The sequence below is a fragment of the Octopus bimaculoides genome, chromosome 23 (genome assembly GCF_046866305.1).
Source record: "Octopus bimaculoides isolate indiv1 chromosome 23, ASM4686630v1, whole genome shotgun sequence".
In the NCBI taxonomy this organism is placed as follows: Eukaryota; Metazoa; Mollusca; class Cephalopoda; order Octopoda; family Octopodidae; genus Octopus; species Octopus bimaculoides.
In genome coordinates this window covers 35,008,841-35,032,583 of record NC_142950.1, presented here as the reverse complement: position 1 = coordinate 35,032,583, position 23,743 = coordinate 35,008,841, and the positions used below count along the sequence as shown (strand labels likewise).

Genomic DNA, 23,743 nt, shown 5'->3' with positions numbered 1-23,743 from the left:
TTATGAGCATAATATGCTTGCATATGTATGCACATGGTTTAACATAGGTAAAATACCGGTAGTATAATGGATACTTCTGTCCCAGTTATTTTAATCTCTAACACAGCTAATCCGTTAATATATGATAAAAAAGAAATATATCGCAAAAAAATAAATAAATAAAGGAGATGAATAAATCCTTTTTTGTTTTCCCTTTTTCAGAAATTTTGTTGCCACTGTCTTTCAACGAAATTCGGCGCCAGAGGCATTCCCTTGTTTTGATGATCCGACAATGAAGGCCATCTTTCAATTAACAATCGTTCGAAGAGCTGACCTTATATCTCTCTCCAACACTGAGAGAAGCCACACAGAAGACAGGTAAATGAATGATTATTAACGAACTTCTTAATTATCTCTGCTACATTCTCTTCTTTACCATTATCGTCATTGTTCTTGTTGTTGTAATGAACATCTCAACAGAAATATGGTAACAAAAGGGTTAAAATGGTAACAACAACAGAAACAGCAATGTTGATACTTGAAATTAACTGCCAAGATTTCTTTTACTATTTTTTTTTTTTTACAGGAATCACAGCATGGTGGCAGATGTCTACAAGGAAACACCTAGAATGCCTACATACCTTGTAGCATTTGTAATTTGTGATTATAACTATGTTGAGCAAGAAACGAATAATGGTTTGAAAGTAAGTTTTGGTGATGGAACAGGATATTGTGGAATAGTTTTTATCTCTACAATTCAATTCAACTATTTCACTTGTTAAGGAATGTGTCTTTTCTGCAATGTCAACCATTTTATGTGTGTGTGTGTTTGTGTGTGTAATGTATAAACGAGTGTATATCATATCCACTTATCTTTTTTTCAGATTCGTTTTTATTCCCCAAACCCAACAGAAGATTTGAAAGCATTTGCTAGTTTTACCAAGAAGTCTCTGGAATTCTTCACAGATTACTTTGACATGAACTATACACTGCCAAAATTAGGTAAGAAAAGAAACAGGCTTCGTCTAGTGAGCTTGTTTCATGTTAAACACAGGCAGAGTTGCTTCATTTCCCATCTCTCTCCAAATAATCTCCTTTCCAAATAATCTCCTTTCCAAATAATCTCCTTTCCAAATAATCTCCTTTCCAAATAATCTCCTTTCCAAATAATCTGCAAAGGTCATTAGGTCACCACTGGAGTAGTTCAGATTCTGTCATCATGAAATATACCAACGTTTCAAGTCATTCTGCCAGAGTTAATCTCTGTTTAAGACTTTGATTATAGTCATGTACTTACATGGCTTTTCAGCATGGATATTAAACAAGAGAAGCTTGACGCTATGTACATGAAAGTGTTTCATCCAGTTCTCAATCTTCCTTGGCAGCAACATTTTTCCAAGCAGCAACAGTATGGTGGTCTTCCTATCATCAACTCAGTAATCAGAAAAAAAGAAGAGCATGTTATGCAGGACATAGATGGAATATCTGGTGATCTCCTTCTCTGGAAACCCATGCATGGACATATATAGGTATAGGCAGACCAAGAAGAGTGGGTATATATATCGATCAACTTGTGGAAGACATTGGGTATCAAGCTGAGGATATTAAGGATGTTATGGAAGATGGGGGCATCTGATGTGGAAGAGTTGCATTGTGAGTGTTTAATTAAGCGAAAACACCTAAGACTGCATGAGGCTCCAGCAGGGGGTGGGGTGGCGAACCCTGCTGTACTCTTTCACCACGTCTTTCTCTCTCTCTTTCTCCCTGTTTCTGTTGTACCTGTGTTTCAAAGGGCCAGCCTTGTCACACTCTGTGCCACGCTGAATCTGCCTGAGAACTATGTTAAGGGTACCCATGACTGTGGAGTGCTCAGCCACTTGCACGTTAATTTCACAAGCCGGCTGTTCCGTTGATCGGATCAACTGGAACCCTCATCGTCGTAACCGACGGAATCTCACAATGCTGGAAAATACAATATGTATGTATCAAGATCAATTTAGTCAACTATGACCCCAACTTGAAAATTTAAGGCCTTATTTCAGTGCTAAAAACTATTATTTGAGGGATGCAAGAAAAGAGATGATCAGTGGGTGTTTGATGAGAGCCATGTAATCGTTTAATTAGATTTCTTTTAATTGCCAACCTAATACATTTTCTCTCTGCTATTTATTTATTTGTATTCTTGTTTATTTGTAATCTTTCAAACTTTTGATTTATTTGACAGATGTAGTGCCCGTGAACATGTACCTTTTGGCTGGTATGGAAAACTGGGGTCTCATTCTGCTGTCAGAATCTTTTCTGCCTGATGTGAAGGATGTAATGAAGGTTAGCATCAGTGATGCTAGTGGAACCAGCAGCACCATGCCATTGGAACAACTTACAAAAAGTTTGAAACTGGTCTTGCATGAAGTCATTCATCAGGTTTGGACATCATAAATTGATTGATTGATTGATTAATTGATAGATAGATAGATAGATAAACAGACAGATACATAGATAGAACAGTATTTGAACTCTGATAATTAATTAATTAATTTCCCTTAGTTTTTGTTTATTTTTTCAATTTTTTTTTTTTTTTTTTTTTTTTTTTTTTTTTTACAGTGGATTGGTAATGTGGTGACCCCCAATAACTGGAAGAACAACTGGTTAATTGAAGGATTGACTGAGTACCTCACCTTGCGTTATATCTGCAGACTTGACAACCATTTCCTAAACGTATTCCACACTTTATTCTACTTGAGTCAATATATAGGAAGATGGGTGTCTTCGGATGAATTTGTTGTGTTGAGGGCAGCTGAGAGAATAAACCATTGGCCAACTGCCTCACATTTTTCATGAGATCAAATGCAATAATGTACATTGTTTTGTCTTGATATAAAAGATAGGCTACAGCAAATATTCTGCTCAATACCACAGATTTGCTTGTCAGTTGTTTGACCTTAACCAGTTGAGCATGTCCCTTGGTGGCTGACAATATGTGCATTTCTGATCAAGAGCAGAAGTAGTGGGGGAGCATCATAGCCATGTGTTGAGAGGAATTGTTTGAGGTTTGAATGATTCACCTTTGGAAACATGGGTGTTTTGTTCAACATCCTTAAACAACCCTTATTCAGGGACCTTTTGAGCAAGATGGGTTACTCGACTTGACGAAAATTCTAACTGGGCCCCACCTGCAAGGTCATGTGCTGTTTATCTGGATATGAGATCACCATGTCATGCACATATGGTTGTGATGCATGTGCCTGGTGTACCCTTATCAGACGGGTAGTCATGATGGGTATACTGGGCTTCATATATTTGTACTCCAAGGTCACTTTGATGGTATGCACTGCTCTCTCACTCAATAATAATAATAATAATAATAATAAATGTTTTTTTATTTGCCACAAGGTCAATATATGAGAGGACATTAAAATGACCCAATCTGTATTTGCTGTTTATTTCTATAGAACAAAGAAGATTTAGACTTCATAAGATTAAGGGCTATGTTTGATGTCCATATTGCTCCTGTCAGTGAATTAGATTTCAACCAAGAGATCAACATACAAGTGAGTAACAACTCTAGTTATTATCTTTTACCATTTTGTTTCAGCCATTGGACTGTGGTGGTGCTGGGGTATTGTGATGATATTGGGGTACTGTGATTGTGCTGACGTACTGTGGTGATGCTGGGGTACGGTGGTGATGCTGGGGTACTGTGATGATGCTGGGGTACTGTGATGATGCTGGGATACTGTGGTGATGCTGGGGTACTGTGGTGATGCTGGGGTACTGTGATGATACTGGGATACTGTGGTGATGCAGGGGTACTGTGATGATGCTGGGGTACTGTGATGATGCTGGGGTACTGTGATGATACTGGGGTACTGTGGTTATACTGGGGTATTGTTGTGATACTGGGGTACTGTGGTAGTGCTGGGTACTGTGATGATGCTAGGTACTGTAATGATATTGGGGTGATGCTGGGGTACTGTGGTAATGTTGGTACTGTTGGTGCTGTGGTATTGTGGTAATGCAGGGGTACAGGGGAACCTGATGCAGCTCCCTGGCTTGCCAGTTTTTGGTCAAACCATCCAACCCATGGAAAACAGAGAGTAAATGATGATGATGATGATGTTGATGAGACTACAATAAAAGTCTTCCTGATTAAGTGTGAGTTCTCTCACTTGAGTAACTTGCTACTCTCATGAGGAGGGTGTCTGGACACTCAGCAAGATTAAAAACAAAACACGTTGAAGGATGGATGAACTTGTGGGTCAATAATGGCCATCCAGTTGAAAAAGGGCAATGGTAAACCAGCCCGAGAAACCCCTATGAGAAAGTCAAAACAAAGCAATGCTATGGCTAAATATTTTCTATACAGTTTAATAGCTAAAATAATTTCTTTCTTCATATTTCAGGGGCCTTTGGTGTTTTTAATTTTGGAAGACATCGTTGGAGAAGAGAAACTGAAAGAAGGCATCAGGGTAAATATTTAGAAATATTTTCCAAAACTGGGATCAAAGTAAATCTAGATAAATTTTTTTCACCACTGTCCGGCAGGGAGAAGAACTGGGGCCACATTAAGGAGCCTGGCTCTATACAATGGCAAATATATGTCAGATATATTCAGTTATGTAACAAACAGAAACATCAGCCATTTGATGGAGTTATTTGTTTTTAATCTTACTTCACTTCTTTACAGATATTTTTGAAAAAATATAAATTGGAAAATGCCGGGGAAGAGGAATTCTGGGATTGCTTTGAAAAGGTGAGTATGAGGAAAATGCAGTAATTGTTTTGTTTTCGCTTTTCATTAATTCTACACCAAACTATCAATGACATTTTACTATGACAGTCACACAAGACAACAACAATGAAACAATGAACTCAGACGAACCACAGTGACACACGGAACGTCAGACGAATTACATATCTAACAGTCCATATAACAGTAACAACCAAGAAGAAACTAAAGTCAGCTGGAATATGAGTTTAGCAATTTCTCTTATGATGACACATTTAATGCCTCTTATGATGACACATTTAATGCCTCTTATGATGACACATTTAATGCCTCTTATGATGACACATTTAATGCCTCTTATGATGACACATTTGATGCTTCTTATGATGACACATCCACTTATATGACAGTATAGTAGATTGTGGCCCTGAGCCAAGACACCTGATGAAGGCCGGAGGGTATATCAGCTGAAACGTTGTGTTAACAACAAACAAGATGAGGACAAATATCCGTCAATTGTAAATAATGTACATAATTCATCTCTTAAATATAGAACTGAAATACTTTCCTCTCTGGCCAATCTGAATACTAAATGGTTAAACATAAATTTTTCTTTTAGTTTATGGAGGGAAAAGATCTATCAGTGAAAGAAATAATGAAACGATGGACAAGTCAAGAAAATTACCCTCTTGTTACTGTGAGCTGGAATAATTCAGGACAAAATGTATATGTCACGCAGAAGGCATTTTCATTTGTAGAAGAAGATCAGTAAGTATGGATAGATTCTTTGTTTAGTGGCAGCCGTTGGGGGTCAAGAAACTAATTCAGGTCACAGGAAGATTTTATGGAAAGGATTAGGCCCTTGCACAATGTGGCTTTAGTCATTCATTGGACTGTGATCATGTTGGGGCACCAACTTGAAAGGGTTTAGTCAAATGAATTGACCCCAATAGTTTTTTTAAAGCCTGGTGCTTATTCTATTGGTCTCTCTTGCCAAACTGCTAAGTTACAGGAGCATAAACAAACCAACATTGGTTGTCAAGTAGTGGTTGGAGACAAACGCAAACATAGAGGCGCACACACACACACACACACACACAAACGCATACACACACAAACGCATACACACACAAACGCATACACACGTATATATTCACACATGTACACATGATGGGCTTTTTTCAGTTTCCCTTCACCAAATCCATCCACGAGGCTTTGGTCAGCCCTGGGCTATAGTAGCGGATGCAGGAGGAAAGAATGAGAGAAAGTTGTGACAGAAGAGTCAGCAGAGGTTCGCTGTAACCTTTTGCCGGAGCTGCGTGGAGCTTGGGTGTTTCGCTCATAAACACACACATTGCCCTGTCTGAGATCCGAACCCACAATCCTTCGACCACAAGTCTGCTGCTCTAACCACTGTGCCATGTGCCTCCACAGCTACAAGGTTTAGGCATGATTAATTCAAATCAATATGAAAAAAAATAAGAATTATATTTGATAAAGTAATCTGAATGGCAAAAGGTTAACACAACTAAATTAATAGAAGTCAATTTGTCGGGTACTTCTGCAGTTCTGTATTTCTCAGCATAAAATCTTCATCTGAAGTATCACAAAGTTCCTGTCCCTAATCTTTTGAATACATATTTCAAGTACTTAAAAGTGTTTCATTCGATACAACTCAAAGTTCAACAATTTTTTTTACATTAATTAAACTTCGTCTCATTATATAAATACGTGAATCTCAGGTTACCCAACTGCCACCTGCTTCTTCCCCCGCACCCCACCCCGACCCCGCCATCCGTCTTTATCGTTTTTGTTTTACACTTTCTCTGCCATGATTTTCTTCCACTTTTATCTTTTTAACTGTGTAGTGGCGCGTGTGGCCGCCATCTTGGGAAGTGCCATTGCGCATGACTGGTGTTTATTACCCATTTAATGTATCGAATGGATTTAATTCATTTATCGAATGTAGTGATGACTAAAATCTATGCATTTACCACACAGTAAAGTTTATGGATGTGTATATATATATATATATATACACCCCCACTCAAATGACTTTTTTTAATTATTTTTAGTGGTAAATGGATCATTCCTTTCACTTTGTCCGATTCTGAAAACAAGACTGAAAGACTTTTCTATCTCAGACCTGATACCAGTAAGAAAATCCGTTCATTTGTTGCAATTATTTCAATGAATTGATTAAGCTTGCTTTTTTTTCTTCTCTTTTTCCTTTTTTTTGAATTCTTTTGTTTTTACACTCCTCCTCCTCCTCCTCCCCGCCACTTACTCCCCCTCCCCCTCATTCTCCTGCCTCTCTTCCTCCTCTTTCTCCTTCACTCCTTTTTCTCCTCCTTCCCCTTTCTCCCCTTCCTCTGCTTTCTCCTTCTCTTTCTCCTCCACTTTCCCTTTCTCTTCCTCCTCCTCCTCTTCCTTCTCCCCCACCCTTCCTCCTCCTATCACTCCTCTTCACTCTTCTTTCTCCTTCACTCTTCTTTCTCCATCACCACCACCACCACTGACCTCAGTATATGGCCATCCACGGCTAATGTCCAGTCCCTGAGGTTTAACACTGTCTAATTTCGTGACCCTTTGACTCCGTGAACTTCCCTTTACCTAAAGTTCACGAACCGCCCTTTGCTAAATCTTCGTCCTTTCACCCTTTCAGGTACAGACATCTCTCTGAATAAACCACGATGGTTCATAGCCAATAGCCACGGCTTCTATCGTGTCAACTATGACACCACCAACTGGCAGAACCTCATCCACCAGCTCATGAAAGATCACAAGGTCAGTGAAAGGACATCACCTACGTTCTTACTATCATTCATTCTGTTCCCACTGTTGCCATTGTTGTTACTTGTGGAGGCGCGTGGCTTAGTGGTTAGGATGTTGGACTTATGATTGTAATATCGCGGTTTCAATTCCTGCACTGGGCAGCGCATTGTATTCTTGAGCAAAACACTTCATTTCATGTTGCTCCAGTCCACTCAGCTGGCAAAAAGGAGTAACCCTGCAATGGACTGGTGCCCACATCCAGGCGGGGAGGAGGGAATATATATGCCATGAAACTGAGAAATCGGCCCTTAGGAGTCAGCATAACTCATGGGCGACTGCTAGTCTTCCATAAACAACCTTGCCTTCACTTGTGCCTCGGAAGGGAACTTTCTAGGTCCCATCTCATAACCAAAAGGGGGTCTTAACCCTTTACCCTATGTACATATTATTGTGTAGAGCAGGGAGACTGGCATGCATGGTTGACTGCTGGTCTCCCATAAACAACCTTGCCTGGACCTGTGCCTCATAGGGTAACTTTCTAGGTGCAGCCCCATAGTCAGTCATGACCGAAGGGGGTCTTTACCTTTTTAGCATTTTTTCTTACTATCTACCACTATCACCACCACCACCACTAAATCACCATTCACCATTTATAATTTCAGGCCATCAAGCCGGTCCAGAGAACCAATCTTATATCTGATTCATGGGCCCTGGTCAAGTAAGTAAAACCCCTCCTTCCCCTTTCTCCTCCTTCTTTCACCCCCCACCCTCAGTAAGAGGTTCACATTTTTAATCTCAGGATTACCAAAAGTTTTGCCATTGTGTTGTTGTTGTTGTCTGTCTTTGTATCAGCCTTGATCCATTAAGGCCATTCCAGTTGTGACCATCCTGTCTTCTTTCACCAAACAACATAATCCAACACATCTTTATTTTAAGATGGTAGACGGAGATTTAAGACTAACAACAATATCATTAGTTACCCAGAGGCAGCAGCATATGCTACCCAGTTGCATCATCATCGTCATCATCATCATCATCGTCATCATCATTGTTATCGTCAGTGTCATCGTCATCATCATTATAAAGTAATGAGAGAGCCTCTACATGATTGAACAATCTGTTAAAAACAGCAGTCAAATTTTTCCCTCAAATAACACTATACTGTCTGAATAAAAAAAAATTAACACGCTTGATAGTGTAGTCCTAGATACACCATGTCTGGCAAAAAGTGATAGACGGACATGGATAGAGCATCTTTTGCTATAAGCCTACTTGTTCAGGGCTGGCCTAGGGATAAACTACTGCCACCACCACCTCCACCACCAACACAACCACCACCACCCATGGACGTGGGGACAGCAAGAGACCCTCCACATGACCATCCCATATATAGCACCAACATCATTATCAATTTAAATGATCATCTCAGAAAAGGAAGGATTCATTGGCTAGTGTAGTCCTTAGTAGACTGTATCTAAATGAGAAGAGACAGGAAATGATCATAGAATCATAAGTTTGATTAAAGGTCAGCTGGATTATCTGACCTGGGGCCAAACAATGACAATTACTAAAAGCACAGCTGCCCTACCACCACCACCATCACCACCACCCTGACCATACTACCATCATCATCACTATCACCACCACCACACACTACCTACAACACTACCACCACTACCATCAAACACTGCCTTCACCATCACCATTACTACACTCTCAAATATATCCATGTTTTCCTCTGATACTCTTTTACAGATCCAATAAGTTAGATGTGAACATCTTCCTGGGTCTTCTTGACTATATCAACAAAGAAACTGACTACTTACCCTGGATGGCTTTCTTTGGGGTCACTTCTGAACTTTTCAGTTTCTCAAGCCAGTCTGAGAATCTTCCCACCTATATGGTACGCTTGGCTTTTGTCTTTATTGTCCATCAATTTTTGTCTTTATTGTCCATCCATCCGTTGTTGTCTTTATTGTCCACCCTTCCATTTTTTCTTTATTGTCCATCTGTCCATTTTTGTCTTTATTGTCCATCTGTCCATTTTTGTCTTTACTGTCCATCCATCCATTTTTGTCTTTATTGTCCATCCATCTGTTCTGTTGATCTGATCAACTGGAACCCTCCTCGTTGTGACTAACGGAGTGCCAATTTTCTTTAATTAAAGAATAAGAATGAAAGGAATAACTTGTCATAGATATTTAATATACATTCATCAAGTCTTATTCTTGAATTATACAGTCCCAAGTACAGGCTGATATACTTGATACTGTGAGCCAGTTTATTAATATTCACAATCATAATTTAAAGAAAAATCATTTAGTGTTGATACAACCTGTATTTCAGTCGGAAAAGGGTAAGGGAGGGAACTTTGAAATTTAAACGAATTAGAAATTAAATGATGACAAGCTGTGCAAAGTGTGCCTGATGTTTAGCAAGCAAGGGAGATAACTGAACATGTTTCAGTCATATTTGACCTCATCAGTGTCATGTAGTGGAAACAAGTGGAAACCAGATTTTAGTATGACCTGAGTTGGATCATCAATTTTGCAGTCTATGGCTGCTTTGAGAGTTTTTCTTCCATCACTTACTTTTCTAACCCAATTATTCAATTTTTACAGTATTTCTTCCAAGAAAAGATTAAAAATATTTACCAAAATGTGGCTTGGATTGATCACGGCTTGAGTTTGAACGACAGGTAAGGAAGATCAGTTTTTCTTTGTTGTTGAAATTGGTAAAAGCAAGCGAAATCTCCCATTACACTCAAGGATGAGTATCTTAGTTATTTGAGCCAAGGAACTACCTACTCATACTATAGTAACTGAGTATTCCACACATCCTTGTACGCTTAATGAAATCCCTTCCACCCAAATGCTGTGTGTGAAAAGGTTGGCCCTTTAGCTGCAAGTAAAGTCTATCTTGTATTGATATAATTATACTATAACCAGTCGTGTATTAGTATAGTTATACCATTGAAGGTGACAAGCTGGCAGAAACGTCAGCACGCTGGGTGGAATACTTAGCAATTTGGAAGAATATAGAATAAGTACGGCAAAATGCTTAGCGGTATTTCGTCTGTCTTTACATTCTGAGTTCAAATTCGGCTGAGGTTGACTTTGCCTTTCATCCTTTCGGGGTCGATAAATTAAGTACCAGTTGCATACTGGCGTTAATCTAATCGACTGGCTCCCTCCCTAAAAATTTTGGGCTTCAAGAAAATCTTAGAAAATGTGACTAGACAGCTGCTCGTTATCCAAAGAAAAGGAGTTCCAGGAATACATCCTTTAATGGAAATGACACTGGATAAAATGTGTGGCTTTGGAAGGGATTAAACTTCGAAGGGGATTAAATGCTAAAGTGAGTTGAGACTCTGTCAGTGGCTAGAAATAGCAGTTACTACTTGTCTGACCACCAATGTATACTGATGGATATTTCTTTCTCCTAGAATGCTCCAGAATGGTGTCATCAATGAGGCTTGCAGGATGGAACATCCTCCCTGTTTATCTAAAGCCAATCATCTATTCAAAAGATGGAAGACGAATCCTAAAGAAAACAAGTGAGTATTAGTATTATTATTATTATCATCATCATCATCATCATCATCATCATTTAGGCAGTGTGCTGGCAGAATCGTTAGCACACTGGACGAAACGCTTAGTGGTATTTCATTTGTCTTTACGTTCTGAGTTCAAATTCAGCCAAGGTCAACTTTGCCTTTCACCCTTTTAGGGTCGATAACTTAAGTACCAGTTGAATATTGGGGGTGAATGTAAATCAATTTACCCCCTCTCCTGAAATTATTTTATATTATTTTCCATCTTACACTTAGTTTTGTTTTTTATTTTGGAAAGTAAAAATTTATTTTGTGGTTTATTATTGTTTAGTGTACCCATGATGGTGACACGTAAAGAACACCTTTTGAGGCCTCATGGAGGCAAAATGGCTGAGTTCCTTTCGAGTGTTGGGCCTCATAAAGGCAAAGTGGCTGAGTTCCTTTCGAGTGTTGGGCCTCATAAAGGCAAAGTGGCTGAGTTCCTTTCGAGTGTTGGGCCTCATAAAGGCAATGTCTGAGACATTTGGAACGATGTTGGCCTCACTGAGGCAAAGTGGCTGAGTCCCTTTTGAGTATTGAGCCTCACAGTGGTGGGTTTTAACGACTTTCAAATGTTTTTTTTTAATATTTTTCTGACATAATTCTTATTGTTTGTGTTTATTCTATTTTTCTGCTTCTAGAATCCCGACTCAATTTTTGAGACAAGTCATGTGTATTGGTATCAGACAAGGTGGCACCAGGGATTGTCTGTTTGTCAAAGACCAATTGAAGACACAGCCTGCTTCCATTGCCAGTAGGATGCATTATGCAATAGGTTGCTCAAAAAAACCATGGATTCTTCAAGGGTATGGCTGTTCAATAATAATAATTATAACAATAATAATAATAATAATAATAATAATAGGGCTGATTGCTACCTAACTCAGATACCAGGAAACCCCAAAATGGCAGAAATTCAAAAGATAGTGCTCATGGGAACTGTCCATATCCTACGTAAAATACTGTCTATGTAATCTCAAATTCTAACATTAATTCATAATTTTCTTATGGTTTGTTAAACATTTTCTAGAACAACACTGTACAAAACCAAATATGACACCCTAGGCATAACACCAACATGAACTTCTAACTTGTTGCCTCTTGAGGTCTCTGGGTCAGACTTGGAGCCAACTTGTATAAATGCAAAGCAAAAGTCAAACATAAAATAATAATAATAATAATAATCCTTTCTACTAAAGGCACAAGGTCTGATATTTTGGGGGAGGGGACTAGTCGATTACATCAACCCCAGTGCATAACTGGTACTTATTTTATCGACCCTGAAAGGATGTAAGGTGAAGTTGACCTCAGCAGAATTTGAATTCAGAACATAAACATGGACAAAAGACAACACTAAGTATTTTACCTGGCACGTTAGCGATTCTGCAATCTTGTCGCCTTACAGGTGCAAAACATTGACGACGTAACTCTATATTTTTAGAATGACATTGCGGGGTTGATGTGAGAGGCCAGATCTGGCCAGCTTGAGCAAAAAAAAGAATATTTATGCCAGATATGGCTGCTTTGAATGCTAAATTGTTAACATTTGCATATCTTTGCATGTGTTTTTTTTTCTTCTTCTTCTGTTTCTTTGTTTTTTCTTTTTGTCGATGCCTTCTTCCTTTGCATGTCTTCTCCATCTTTCCTGCAGTTTGATCATTTCTTTATATTCCTGTCATTTACTAAACCAGCATCTCCTCTATTGTCTTCTAATATTCTGTCTTGTCACCACATTAGCTACTTGAATGATATAACTCACTCTGATAACTTCGATCTCCGTCTGCTAATAACTGCTGTTGTACATCTTACACGGAATCCTTCCGGTGTGGCTATTGTTAAGCGTTTCTTTGCTGACAAATGTGCCACAAACACTTCAGTCTTCTTCAGTTCCAAGTAAGTAAATAGGACATTTTTGTCACTAAAAACATTTATTTTTAGGTTGATTCGTTTTGGGATTTGGTTTGCAAGATTCTTTATGTGAGTTTGTGTGTTGAAGCATATTTCATTGTGTCTGGGGAGAGTCATTCTCTTTTAGTGCCTTATTATTTAACACACTCACTGGTAAAGTTTCCACTCATTTACTTATTTATTTTTCCTAAAATTTTTATTGCATCTTGCAACCTTTTCAATAGTCGTTTGTTTTGCATTTATACTTGTTTTTTTTAAAATATTTTTTGTTCTTTTTTCTTACTCATTTAATAACATTTCCATCTTTTCATTTCTTTCTTTCTTTCTTTCTTTGTTAACTCGTTCACAATCCATAAGTTAATACTACTACTACTACTAGTATTAATACTACTGCTGCTACCACTGCCGCTGCTGCTGCTGCTAACTCATTCAGTTCTGTAACTGCTGCTACTACTTGTACCACCACCACCGTAGATAGATAGATAGATAGATAGAAAGACAGATAGATAAAGAGATAGCTAGTGAGAGAGAGAGAGAAAGAGTGAATCCCAATGCACCATCATTATCTTTACAAATCCAGCTGCATTTCACATGGAGTGTTTGGTATGCCAAAGCTGTCTTGGTGTATAAGTTGAGCTATCATTTTTGACTGTAAATTTTGATCTGAATAATTTAATTTGTCTGCCAGAAAATCTGGTAATTCCATTGATTAAAATTACAAAGTCGGTTCTTCTCTTCTCTTACAGTTATACATCAGTGCCATGTCAGAATGTAATTAAAGCTGTGAATACAGCAACAGAAATTCAGCATTTTGACAATGTAAGTTGCTTTTTAAATTCGTTAACTAATATTATTGCATTGATAAACATGCAGGAGTGGCTGTGTGGTAAGAAGCTTGCTTCCCAACCTCATAGTTCTGTATTCAGGACCACTGCGTGGCACCTTGGGCAAGTGTCTTCTACTATAGCCTTGGGCCGACCAAAGCCTTGTGAGTGGATCTGGTAGACGGAAACTGAAACAAGCCCATCATATATATATATATGTATTATGTATGTGTGTATGTATGTATATTTGTGTGTGTGTATGTATGTATGTATGTATGTATATTTGTGTGTGTGTGTGTGTATGTGTGTTTGTCCCTCCTCCAACGCTTGACAACTGATGCTGGTGTGTTTAAATTCCTGTAACTTAGCGGCTCAGTAAAAGAGACTGACAGAATAAGTACTCGGCTAACAAAGACTAAGTCCTGGTGACGATTTGTTCGACTGAAGGCGGTGCTCCAGCATGGCTGCAGTCAAATGACTGAAACAAGTAAAAAAAAGACGTAAAAGAAAAAAAAAGATTAAATTTCATTTATTGATGAATCAATTAAATTCATTTTATTGTCTGTGTGTCTAAATGTAACCTGCATTTATATAGGGGTCAATGTGTGTGTGTGTGTCTGTGTGTAATTAAAGTATTTACATGTAATGTTTATATAATAGGCACATGGATGGCTGAGGCGGTAGAGCATCAGGTGAAATTCCATCAACCCTTGCTGCCTTGCTGCCTTTCAGCTATTCTGTAGACTTCACAGTCCATTCTTTGGTTGGAATCCTGTCCAGATCTGTGCACAAGATAAACCCAGGATGGTCATGGCTGGAATTCTCATGATCATAGGTCTGTTCAATCAAGTTTGACCTTGGGCTAAACAACAACAACAACAAAACTGCTGGAGCTAATAAGGGTGCCCCTTGCAGTGATGTGAGCTGTTAGAAATAACAAATAGGACCCTAATATCTTTAAAAGAAGGAAGGACACATTAGATAATATAGTCCTAGATACTACTAAAAGACAGGATGGGTATGGTTGGAAAGCCTTAGATCACCTGTCTTTTTGAGAGGGCCTTGAGTGGTATCATTATTAATTTGTGTGTATGTAACTTTTATTTCAGATAAATATTGGTGACGCTGATAGAAAACAAATGATAAAACATCAAATTAAGGACTCTTGGAGAAAGCATAATCTTGATAAAGGAGTGGAGGGCATCAAAGAACTGTCTTACAAGTAAGAATTTTTATTTTTAAATTTTGGTGTATCAATGGAAGAGAAACTGAGAAAAAAAAAATTTCTTTTAATTTTTTTTTATAAAGTCAAAACAAGTTAAGAAAGAATATAAGTTGATACTTTGTGCTTTTACATTGTACTTCAATATTTTGGGTGTAAGTGCCCTTCTTCAGGATACATTGAAATATTAGATAAAAACACAGACCATCAACCTGTATTATTTCTATGATCGAAGCCAGTGCCACCTGACCGGTTCCCATGCTGGTGGCATGTTAAAAGCACCCACTACACTCTCGGAGTGGTTGGCATTAGGAAAGGCATTCAGCTGTAGAAACATTGCCAGATTGGATTGGTGCCTGGTGCAGCCTTCTGGCTTGCTAGTCCTCAGTCAAACTGTCCAACCTATGCCAGCATGGAAAGCGGATGTTAAACAACAATGATGATGATGATGATGAATTTGCATTGTTTTGGTTTTATAAGAAAAATGTGTGTGTGTGTGTGTGTGTGTTTAGGAGCAAATGTGGCTCTGTGGTAAGAAGTTCACTTTCCAACCCCTGACTTACGTGTTCTTCTGTATGATGATTGTATAATAATTAGTCCTTTTAGACTAATTAAAGATGGATTTTGACAGTCTTTTTGTTTTTTTTGTTTTTTTCTTTTTAAACATTCCTTTAGCCTTCCCTACTTCATTAATTTTGTTTGTCTTTCAGGAAGAAGAAAACCTTAAGTGCCAAAATGAGACTGCCCAAAGACCTGATACCAATGTCATACGATATAAAAATCCAACCAGAAATTTATGGTGGTAACGCAACAAAATTCTACTTCCACGGGAGTGTTCAGATGCACATAATATCTCTAAAACCTGTTAGGACTATTACTTTCCATGCCGACAATTTGGAAATCTCAAACTTAACTGTACACACAAACAATGAAATGTCATCCCGTGTTCCAATTCTGTCCACATCCATTGATACAGAAAAGCAGTTTTTTAACATTCTTCTTGGAACAGAAATTGCCGCCAATACCAGTGTCACAGTGGAATTAAACTTCAGAGGTAACCTGAAGAAACAGCTGAGTGGTCTCTACCTAAGTTCCTATTACAAAAGAAGAGAAGTGGTGTGAGTATCTGTTGCTTCATTATTCTAAAGAAAAAAAAAATTATTGTTGTTGAAACCCTGATCAGCCTTAACGAGGCTAACGAATGATAAAATCCACTCTTGTTCTAATGATTGTGTCTCTGTTGTACAATGTGAAGGGCCCATTATTTACATTCGACGTATATTTGTCCTCATCTTGTTTGTTGTTGACAATGTTTCGGCTGATATACCCTCCAGCCTTCATCACGGGCATATGGCATAGTGGTTAAGAGTGCAGGCTACTAACCCCAAGATTCCGAGTTCGATTTCAGGCAGTGACCTGAATAATAATAATAACATTGAAAAATACCTTAGGAATGAGAAGCCAGGTTCGAAATTTCCCCAAGACACCTGATGAAGGCTGGAGGGAATATCAGCCGAAACATTGTGTTAACAACAAACAAGATGAGGACAAATATCCGTCAAATGTAAATAATGTACATAATTCCTCGTCTCTTAAATATAGAGCTGAATGTGAAGGGTGCATTGTGTCTTGCATCAACCCAGTGGGTTACAAGTTCTCATAAGCGACCGACTATAATGAGTTACAACCAATCAATTACTCACATTTGTAAATTATTTGCTGGCTTGGTGGGGTCACAGGATGTTCCACTGAACAAGTGGGTTACAAAGACAAGTAACCCAGGGGGTGGTTACACCAATCTGTGGGTCAGATATTGTATTAATTGTTTGAAATGACACAAAAGTTACAGTGGTTTACAATGGTACCTTTTGTTATTTATTTACTAAGACAGAACATAACAATGTAGGTTTTCAAGACATTAGATTGTCATCTTCAAATCTCTGACTCAAAAAGACTTGAAAAAACCTCTCCAGGTGAAATAAATTCCAAAAGACAACGTTTCCATTCTGTTTCAGATATTTGGCTACAACCCAGTTTGAACCAACGTCTGCCCGGAAAGCCTTCCCCTGTTTCGATGAGCCCCAGATGAAGGCCAAATTCAATGTGAAGATTGTCAGAAAGAAGCATTACAAGTCCATATCTAACACCAATGTGAAGAGCAGTGTGGAACTGGAGTAAGGCTTTTTTTTTTACCATTTTCTCAGATAGTTGCAAGCATTGCCATTATATATGAAGATGATGATGATCACCATCATCATAATCATCATCATCGTCATTTAACATCCGCTTTCCATGCTGGCATGGGTTGGATGGTTTGACTGAGGACTGGCAAGCCAGGAGGCTGCACGAGGTTCCAATCTGATCTGGCAAGGTTTTCTACAGCTGGATGCCCTTCCTAATGCCAACCACTCTGAGAGTGTAGAGGGTGCTTTTTATGTGCCACCAGCATGAGGGCCAGTCAGGCAGTACTGGCATCAGTCACGCTCGAATGGTGCTTTTTATGTGCCACCAGCAGGGGAATCAGTGAGGCGGCACTGGCATCGGCCATGCTTGAATGGTGCTTTTATTTGTGCCAGTCAGAAACCTCTTCTCAGACAGAGAACCACCTGCTACTCGCCATTGTCCTAGCAGGTGACCTAAGCAATTAAGATTTGAATTGGTGTTGCTGCTATATCAATAAAAACCATGTGACTTGTGTTGACCAATAGCAGAACAGTATCTAAAAGCCATCTGGGACTTGTCTCATTTGTTCACTACAAGCCTGATGTGATAAGTCCATTTCATGAAGCCATGAAACATCATCCTCTCCATCATTTAATGTCTGTGTGTGTATATATATGTGTGTGTGTGTGTGTGTGTGTGTATGTGTGTGTGTATGTGTGTGTGTGTGTGTGTGTGTATGTATATATATGTGTTTGTATATATATATATATATATATGTGTGTGTGCTTATGTGTATGTATATATCTGTGTGTGTGTGTGTATATATATATATATATATATATATATATATATATATATATATATATAAATATATATATATAATATGCTTGTAGTAATGGCTATATAAATGTTGTGTACCTCACACACTCTTCTGCTGTCTTCTGTGTATTTGTAGGGACGACTGGATCGAAGACACGTACCACACAACCCCCAAAATGTCCACCTACCTCCTTGCCTTCATCGTGTGTGACTTCAATTACACATCACGAATGATTTCCAGCAACAAAACACTGGTGAGACCTTTCTCTTAGTTTCCTCATCAATTCCACTACCACCTTCACCATCACCATCATGTTGTTGTTGTTATTACAGTTGTCAGTGTTTTAGTCATCCTCGTCGCTCTTTGCATTCTCCTCCTCCCTCTCATCATCATCATAGTCACAATCATCATCATCACCATCATCACTGTCACCACCACCACCTGGGTTCTCATTCCTAAAGTATTTTTTGATGGTAATAATAATAATAATAATAATAATAACATCGAAAAATACCTTAGGTTCGAAATTTCCCCAAGACACCTGATGAAGGCTGGAGGTTATATCAGCCGAAACATGTTATATTCTACATTGATTTGTTTGTTGAAAAGCACAAAAATGATTGTATTTTTCTCATTCACTGATCTCTTTATTCAGGTTGGCGTTTGGGTGAGGGAAGATTTTATGAATGAAACTAGCTGGGCTCTAGAACGAGCAACGACTGTGCTGGAATTTTATGCAGGCTATTTTCAGTCCCCATTTCCTTTGGAGAAACTCGGTAAGAAATAGAAATTAAACTCTGTTTTTCATTCTATCAAAAGTTCAATTACAGTTTTCACCCCGTGTAATCCCAGTTATAGAACAACTACTTTGTTTCTCAACATAATAATAATAATAATCCTTTCTACTATAGGCACAAGGCTTGAAATTTGGGGGAGGGGGATGAGTCGATTTTGAAAACAAGACATTTGTACTACAGAGCCAGAGCCAGTTTCAGCCGGGTTGGTAACAAAGGGGTTAATTATAATATTAATGATAATAATTAATGATAATAATAATAGAAGGATGATTTCTAACAGTGACAAAAAAAAAAAAAAGCTGTAGGTCTGAAAGGAAGGGGTTAAATCAGTTCATGGGCTCCAACTTAAAACCGTGTAGTTGTAGAACAACATATTGATCTTGCAGTCATCCCTTAGCTTCTTTGACAGCATCAGTGTTGGAAATTCTCATCAGCAACATAATACGAGGGTGAGTCAAAAAGTAATGCCATTTCGTTTCGGACTGATATAATTACCAACACAGGAACATGTGTCATACATCAAAACAAAGCTGGTCCTCTGTGGATCACATCCCTACTTCTCAACATAGTCACCGTTTCTCTCAATAACAATGTTTCACCTTCGAATGAGAGCATGTATCCCTGCCCCTGTAAAATTGTGTTGACTGTTCTTTGAGCCACTTCTTCACTACGGTTTTCACTTCCTTGTCACTGGACTATCATCATCACTGGACTATCAATTCTTCGGGCTCCATGAAAGAAGGTTTGAGAGGCAAACATTATTCCAGTGAAAGCATGTAATATGGGCCCAATTTTTTGGTAAAAAGTTCACCTTATTTGCTATCAAATATGGTAATTTATCCTAATTCTCTTCTCTCTCTTCCTCTCTCTCTCTCTCAGATCTGATAGGTATCCCAGATTTCGCAGCTGGAGCCATGGAGAACTGGGGCCTGATAACTTACAGGGAGGTAGCACTACTCAATGATCCCGCAATGAACTCAATATCTCAATCTGAACGGGTCACATTAGTGGTGGCTCATGAGCTTGCACATCAGGTGAGTGCCTCCGACTACCATAGACAGGTATGGTGGAAGACAATGTACACATACACACACATTTGTATCTACGTATGTATGTATGTATGTATGTATGTATGTATGTATGTATGTAAGTATGTGTGTGTATGCATATTATATATTTATGTATGTAATCTTTCATTCTTTTGCCTGTTTTAACTGTTTCAATCATTAAACTGAGACCAAGCTGGGGCAACACCTTAAAGCGTTATAGTCAAATGGATTGACCCTGGTACTTATTTTTTAAGCCTGGTACTTATTCTATTGATCTATTTGTCAAACTGCTAAGTTATGGGGATATGAACACACCCAACACCGGTTCTTAGGTGGGGGAACACAAAGACACACATAAACACACACACACACACACATATATATATATATATATATATATATATATATATATATATACACACACACGATAGGCTTCTTTCAGTTTTCATGTACCAAGTCCACTCACAAGGCTTTGGTTGGCCTGAGGCTACAGTAGAAGACACTTGTCCAATGTCCCCCACAGTGGACTGAACTCAAAACCTTGTGGTTGATAAGGCTTGAATAAGGCAAAAAAAAAAAAAAACTATCCTGAGTCACCTCCCTTGTTTTATACATATTTATTTTTTGTAACCATTTACAAATTTTTGTTTGTTGTTTGTGTTTCTTTCAGTGGTTTGGAAATTTGGTAACCATGTGTTGGTGGAATGATCTTTGGCTCAACGAAGGATTCGCAACTTATATTTCCTATTTCGGAATAGAACATGCATCAAGCAATTCAAAAACAGTCAGTGAAAATTTTTCTTTGTTTTTTTTTTTTTCTTACTCTTTTTCTCTTTCAATCAAATTGTTTTGAAAATCATGAAGGAATCAATGGTCTTATTCGGGCCAAGCACCACACTGATATTTGCATTGGACCAGGAAGAGTGGGCTGCAAAAACAGATAAAGGAACTAAAAACAATTTCTGCATGAAAGGTCCTTTTGTTTAACCCCAGGTCAGGTCTGACTGAGAAAACCTCCGATCAGATGGTTTCTAGCCATGACTATCCCATCCCATCCCATCCCATTTAATTTTCTCTATTAGAAATAACATTATGAAATGTGTCCTTCGAAAACTAATGAGCATGAAAGTTTAAATTGACCTGAGTGGAATTTGAACTCAGAGCTTATGGGAAAATATTGTTGAGATTTTATGTTTTGTTTTTGTTTTTTATCTTTGACAGTTTGATTATTTTGTCATTGACACCATCCATACAGCCCTGGAATCGGATGGTTCTTCAGCATCTCATCCACTGAATGTTCCAATTAAGAATCGACATGACATTGTGTCTGCCTTTGATGACATCAGCTATAACAAGGTAACGACTTCTGACTCTTTATTTGGTTATAGAGTAGAATGTATCTGAAAGGGTTAGATGGACACCATTAAAGACCCTTAGATTTATTTAATGTATACATCGTATGTTATACATGTATATATACTGTGTACAAGGATAAAAGAGCTCCTTTGGTCATGAATAACCACGGGATGGCACCTAGAAAGTCCCCTGCCAAGGCACAAATCCAGGCAAGATTGTTTATGGAGGACCAGCAGTCTCCCATGCAGCCAGTTTCCCCTCTCCATGCCACCGGTGCTATCCAAGGGAAAGGCAAAGGGGCCGATACAGCTTGGCACCAGTGACATCGCAACTCATTTCTACATATGAATGAAATGGAACAACATGAAATAAAGTGTCTTGCTGAAGAACACAACATGCATCCCAGGCCAGGAATCGAACTCACTACCTCATGATTGCAAGTCCAACACTCTAACCACTGAGCCATGTGCCTTCATATACTGTATGCATTTAGCAGGAAAGCATAACGACAGTTGCTTCTGATGGGACCTTTTGGAGGTGGTACCTCAAAACTCTAATCCTTCCACCCAGGAATTGTGGGTGGAGAAGATGGATGGACATGTGTGGGTGGGTGGGTGGGCTTCTTGACTTCAGTACTCAGCAGAGATTCTCTCATTCACATACGTTTGTAATACAACAAAGACAACTACCTTAAATATCTCCGTTCCTGTTTCCTCCCGCATAGAAAGAAAGTGTTTTTCGTATTGTCATTGAAGAGAATATTAAACAAAAACAAAATTTTTTAAATAGATAAGGGCCCTGCTCTTCATCCTTAATTTAAGGGCTGTAAAACTATCCAAAGAGACTAATAATAACCCCATTGGTTTTACATTAGAGTCTTATTTCCCTAGAGCTGAGATGGGCAATTTTTTTTGAAAAGCAGACCACATGAGATATGACTCCTCATCGGGTGCCCTGCACTACCATAAAGAAATTCGAGGTTATTTTTCGTTTGATGTGCCATTTAGAAAACCTTATGGGCCACAGTTTGCCCCTGACTGCCCTAGACTGACACATTATCCTTCTATTCAGCCATTACAACTGTACCATAATAACTTTTATTGCCTCACTCTTTTTAAGGGAGCTTCCATACTTCACATGTTGCGATTCTTTCTTGGAGACAAGATTTTTCAAAAAGGTTTACAAGTAAGTGGTTCATTATTTCACTGTTTCTTATTTTGTCTTATTTTCTCTGTTAGACATTCTCATGGGGGGGGGGGGGTGACCAGGTTTCAGCTGCCAGACCAGCTTCAACTGTTTCTGTCTGTAAATATTGAAATTTCTAACTTTGACACCAAACCATGCAGGGAATGGATGGGTTGAAATGATTGAACCAAATTTGATGTTTTATTGGCTATAGTAGAAAACTCTTGGCCAAGGTGCCACACAGTGGTATTGAACTCAAAAGCATGTGGTTGGCAAGCAAGCTTATTACCACACGGCCACAGCCGTACCTCTGTTTAATTTTCAAAAATTTCTTTCAAAGCTTTTATGCCAGATGTCTTTTTTTCTTTTTTGAAACTTCTTTTGCACTTTTTCTCTTCCAGAGATATATTTCACACCATTCCTACAGCAATGCCCAACACAATGATCTCTGGATGGCCCTCACTCAGGTATGGCACCGGCTTTTTTCTTTCGATATTTTTTTTTTTTTTTTTTTCCCCCCACTTTTTCCTGTTTCCCAGATGGTCCTTTCCCATATTTCATTACCTTTGACTTGTGTTTCAGTCACTGAGCTGTGGCCATGCTGGGGCACTGTCTTGAAAGTTTTAGCCCAACAAATCGACCTCATTACTTTGATTTTTTTTTAAAAGTTTGGTATTTATTCTCTTGGTTTACCCCTGCCACATCATGCTGCTTCCATACCCCCTTGAGCAACATCAGATTCACTCATCCACCCGCAAACACTCTCCGAGCTTTCCCATCATTTATAAAATCTCCTGCCTTATTCTTAGAATTAATTAATAACTATGAAGACCACCAGAATCCTTTATGTTGTGTTTTTCTCCTCCTCCGCTCCTCTACCATGTTGTCTACGTCTATTACAGGAAGCTGAGGTGCAAAACCAGACAATTGATATCAGTACAACAATGGCTGAATGGATCTCTGAGAAGAACTACCCAGTCGTCTTCATCCACTGGAACAATTCTGAACTGATCCTGTCCCAGAAGATATTCCTTTATGATGACAGTCTCTCCAGTTGCAGTAAAACATCTAGGTAAGACACATTTTTTAGGCATCATCATCATCATCATCATCATTGCTGTTATCATCCGTTACCTTTTACTCGTTTCATTTGTTGGACTGTGGCCATGCTGGGGCATCGCCTTGAAGGGTTTTGTCCCAGAAATTGAATTGTTGGTGTTCAAGTTTATTCGGGTCCGTTTTTCACCTTGATGACAAATTATGTTTCAGGGATGTCGTCTGGAAAGTTCCATTTACTTATACGACTGACCAGGAAAAGGAGTTTGATAAAACATCTGAGGATGTGGT

At 38.6% G+C, this 23,743-nt stretch overlaps 1 protein-coding gene across 6 annotated transcripts in view; it reads left to right on the top strand.

Annotated features, from left to right (window-relative positions):
* The window catches only part of LOC106873725 (aminopeptidase N), a 50,254-nt gene that overhangs the window by 18,877 nt on the left and 7,634 nt on the right, over nt 1–23,743 (top strand). For 5 of the 6 annotated variants that reach the window (XM_089340360.1, XM_089340359.1, XM_089340363.1 and 2 more), the window contains exons 3-32: nt 202–357; nt 566–683; nt 864–981; nt 2,204–2,400; nt 2,581–2,694; nt 3,429–3,527; nt 4,380–4,445; nt 4,664–4,729; nt 5,325–5,473; nt 6,781–6,860; nt 7,371–7,492; nt 8,143–8,198; nt 9,236–9,383; nt 10,102–10,178; nt 10,926–11,036; nt 11,714–11,878; nt 12,810–12,965; nt 13,727–13,799; nt 14,914–15,026; nt 15,737–16,144; nt 17,042–17,200; nt 18,145–18,262; nt 18,665–18,785; nt 19,686–19,840; nt 20,526–20,639; nt 21,077–21,211; nt 22,331–22,396; nt 22,798–22,863; nt 23,299–23,468; nt 23,666–23,743. The exon at nt 23,666–23,743 is cut by the window's right edge and continues 32 nt beyond it. In XM_089340360.1, the coding sequence (XP_089196486.1) occupies nt 202–357; nt 566–683; nt 864–981; nt 2,204–2,400; nt 2,581–2,694; nt 3,429–3,527; nt 4,380–4,445; nt 4,664–4,729; nt 5,325–5,473; nt 6,781–6,860; nt 7,371–7,492; nt 8,143–8,198; nt 9,236–9,383; nt 10,102–10,178; nt 10,926–11,036; nt 11,714–11,878; nt 12,810–12,965; nt 13,727–13,799; nt 14,914–15,026; nt 15,737–16,144; nt 17,042–17,200; nt 18,145–18,262; nt 18,665–18,785; nt 19,686–19,840; nt 20,526–20,639; nt 21,077–21,211; nt 22,331–22,396; nt 22,798–22,863; nt 23,299–23,468; nt 23,666–23,743 (3,774 nt within the window). The remainder of the gene's footprint in view (nt 1–201; nt 358–565; nt 684–863; nt 982–2,203; nt 2,401–2,580; nt 2,695–3,428; nt 3,528–4,379; nt 4,446–4,663; nt 4,730–5,324; nt 5,474–6,780; nt 6,861–7,370; nt 7,493–8,142; nt 8,199–9,235; nt 9,384–10,101; nt 10,179–10,925; nt 11,037–11,713; nt 11,879–12,809; nt 12,966–13,726; nt 13,800–14,913; nt 15,027–15,736; nt 16,145–17,041; nt 17,201–18,144; nt 18,263–18,664; nt 18,786–19,685; nt 19,841–20,525; nt 20,640–21,076; nt 21,212–22,330; nt 22,397–22,797; nt 22,864–23,298; nt 23,469–23,665) is intronic. The other variant, XM_089340362.1, reaches the window with a different exon arrangement.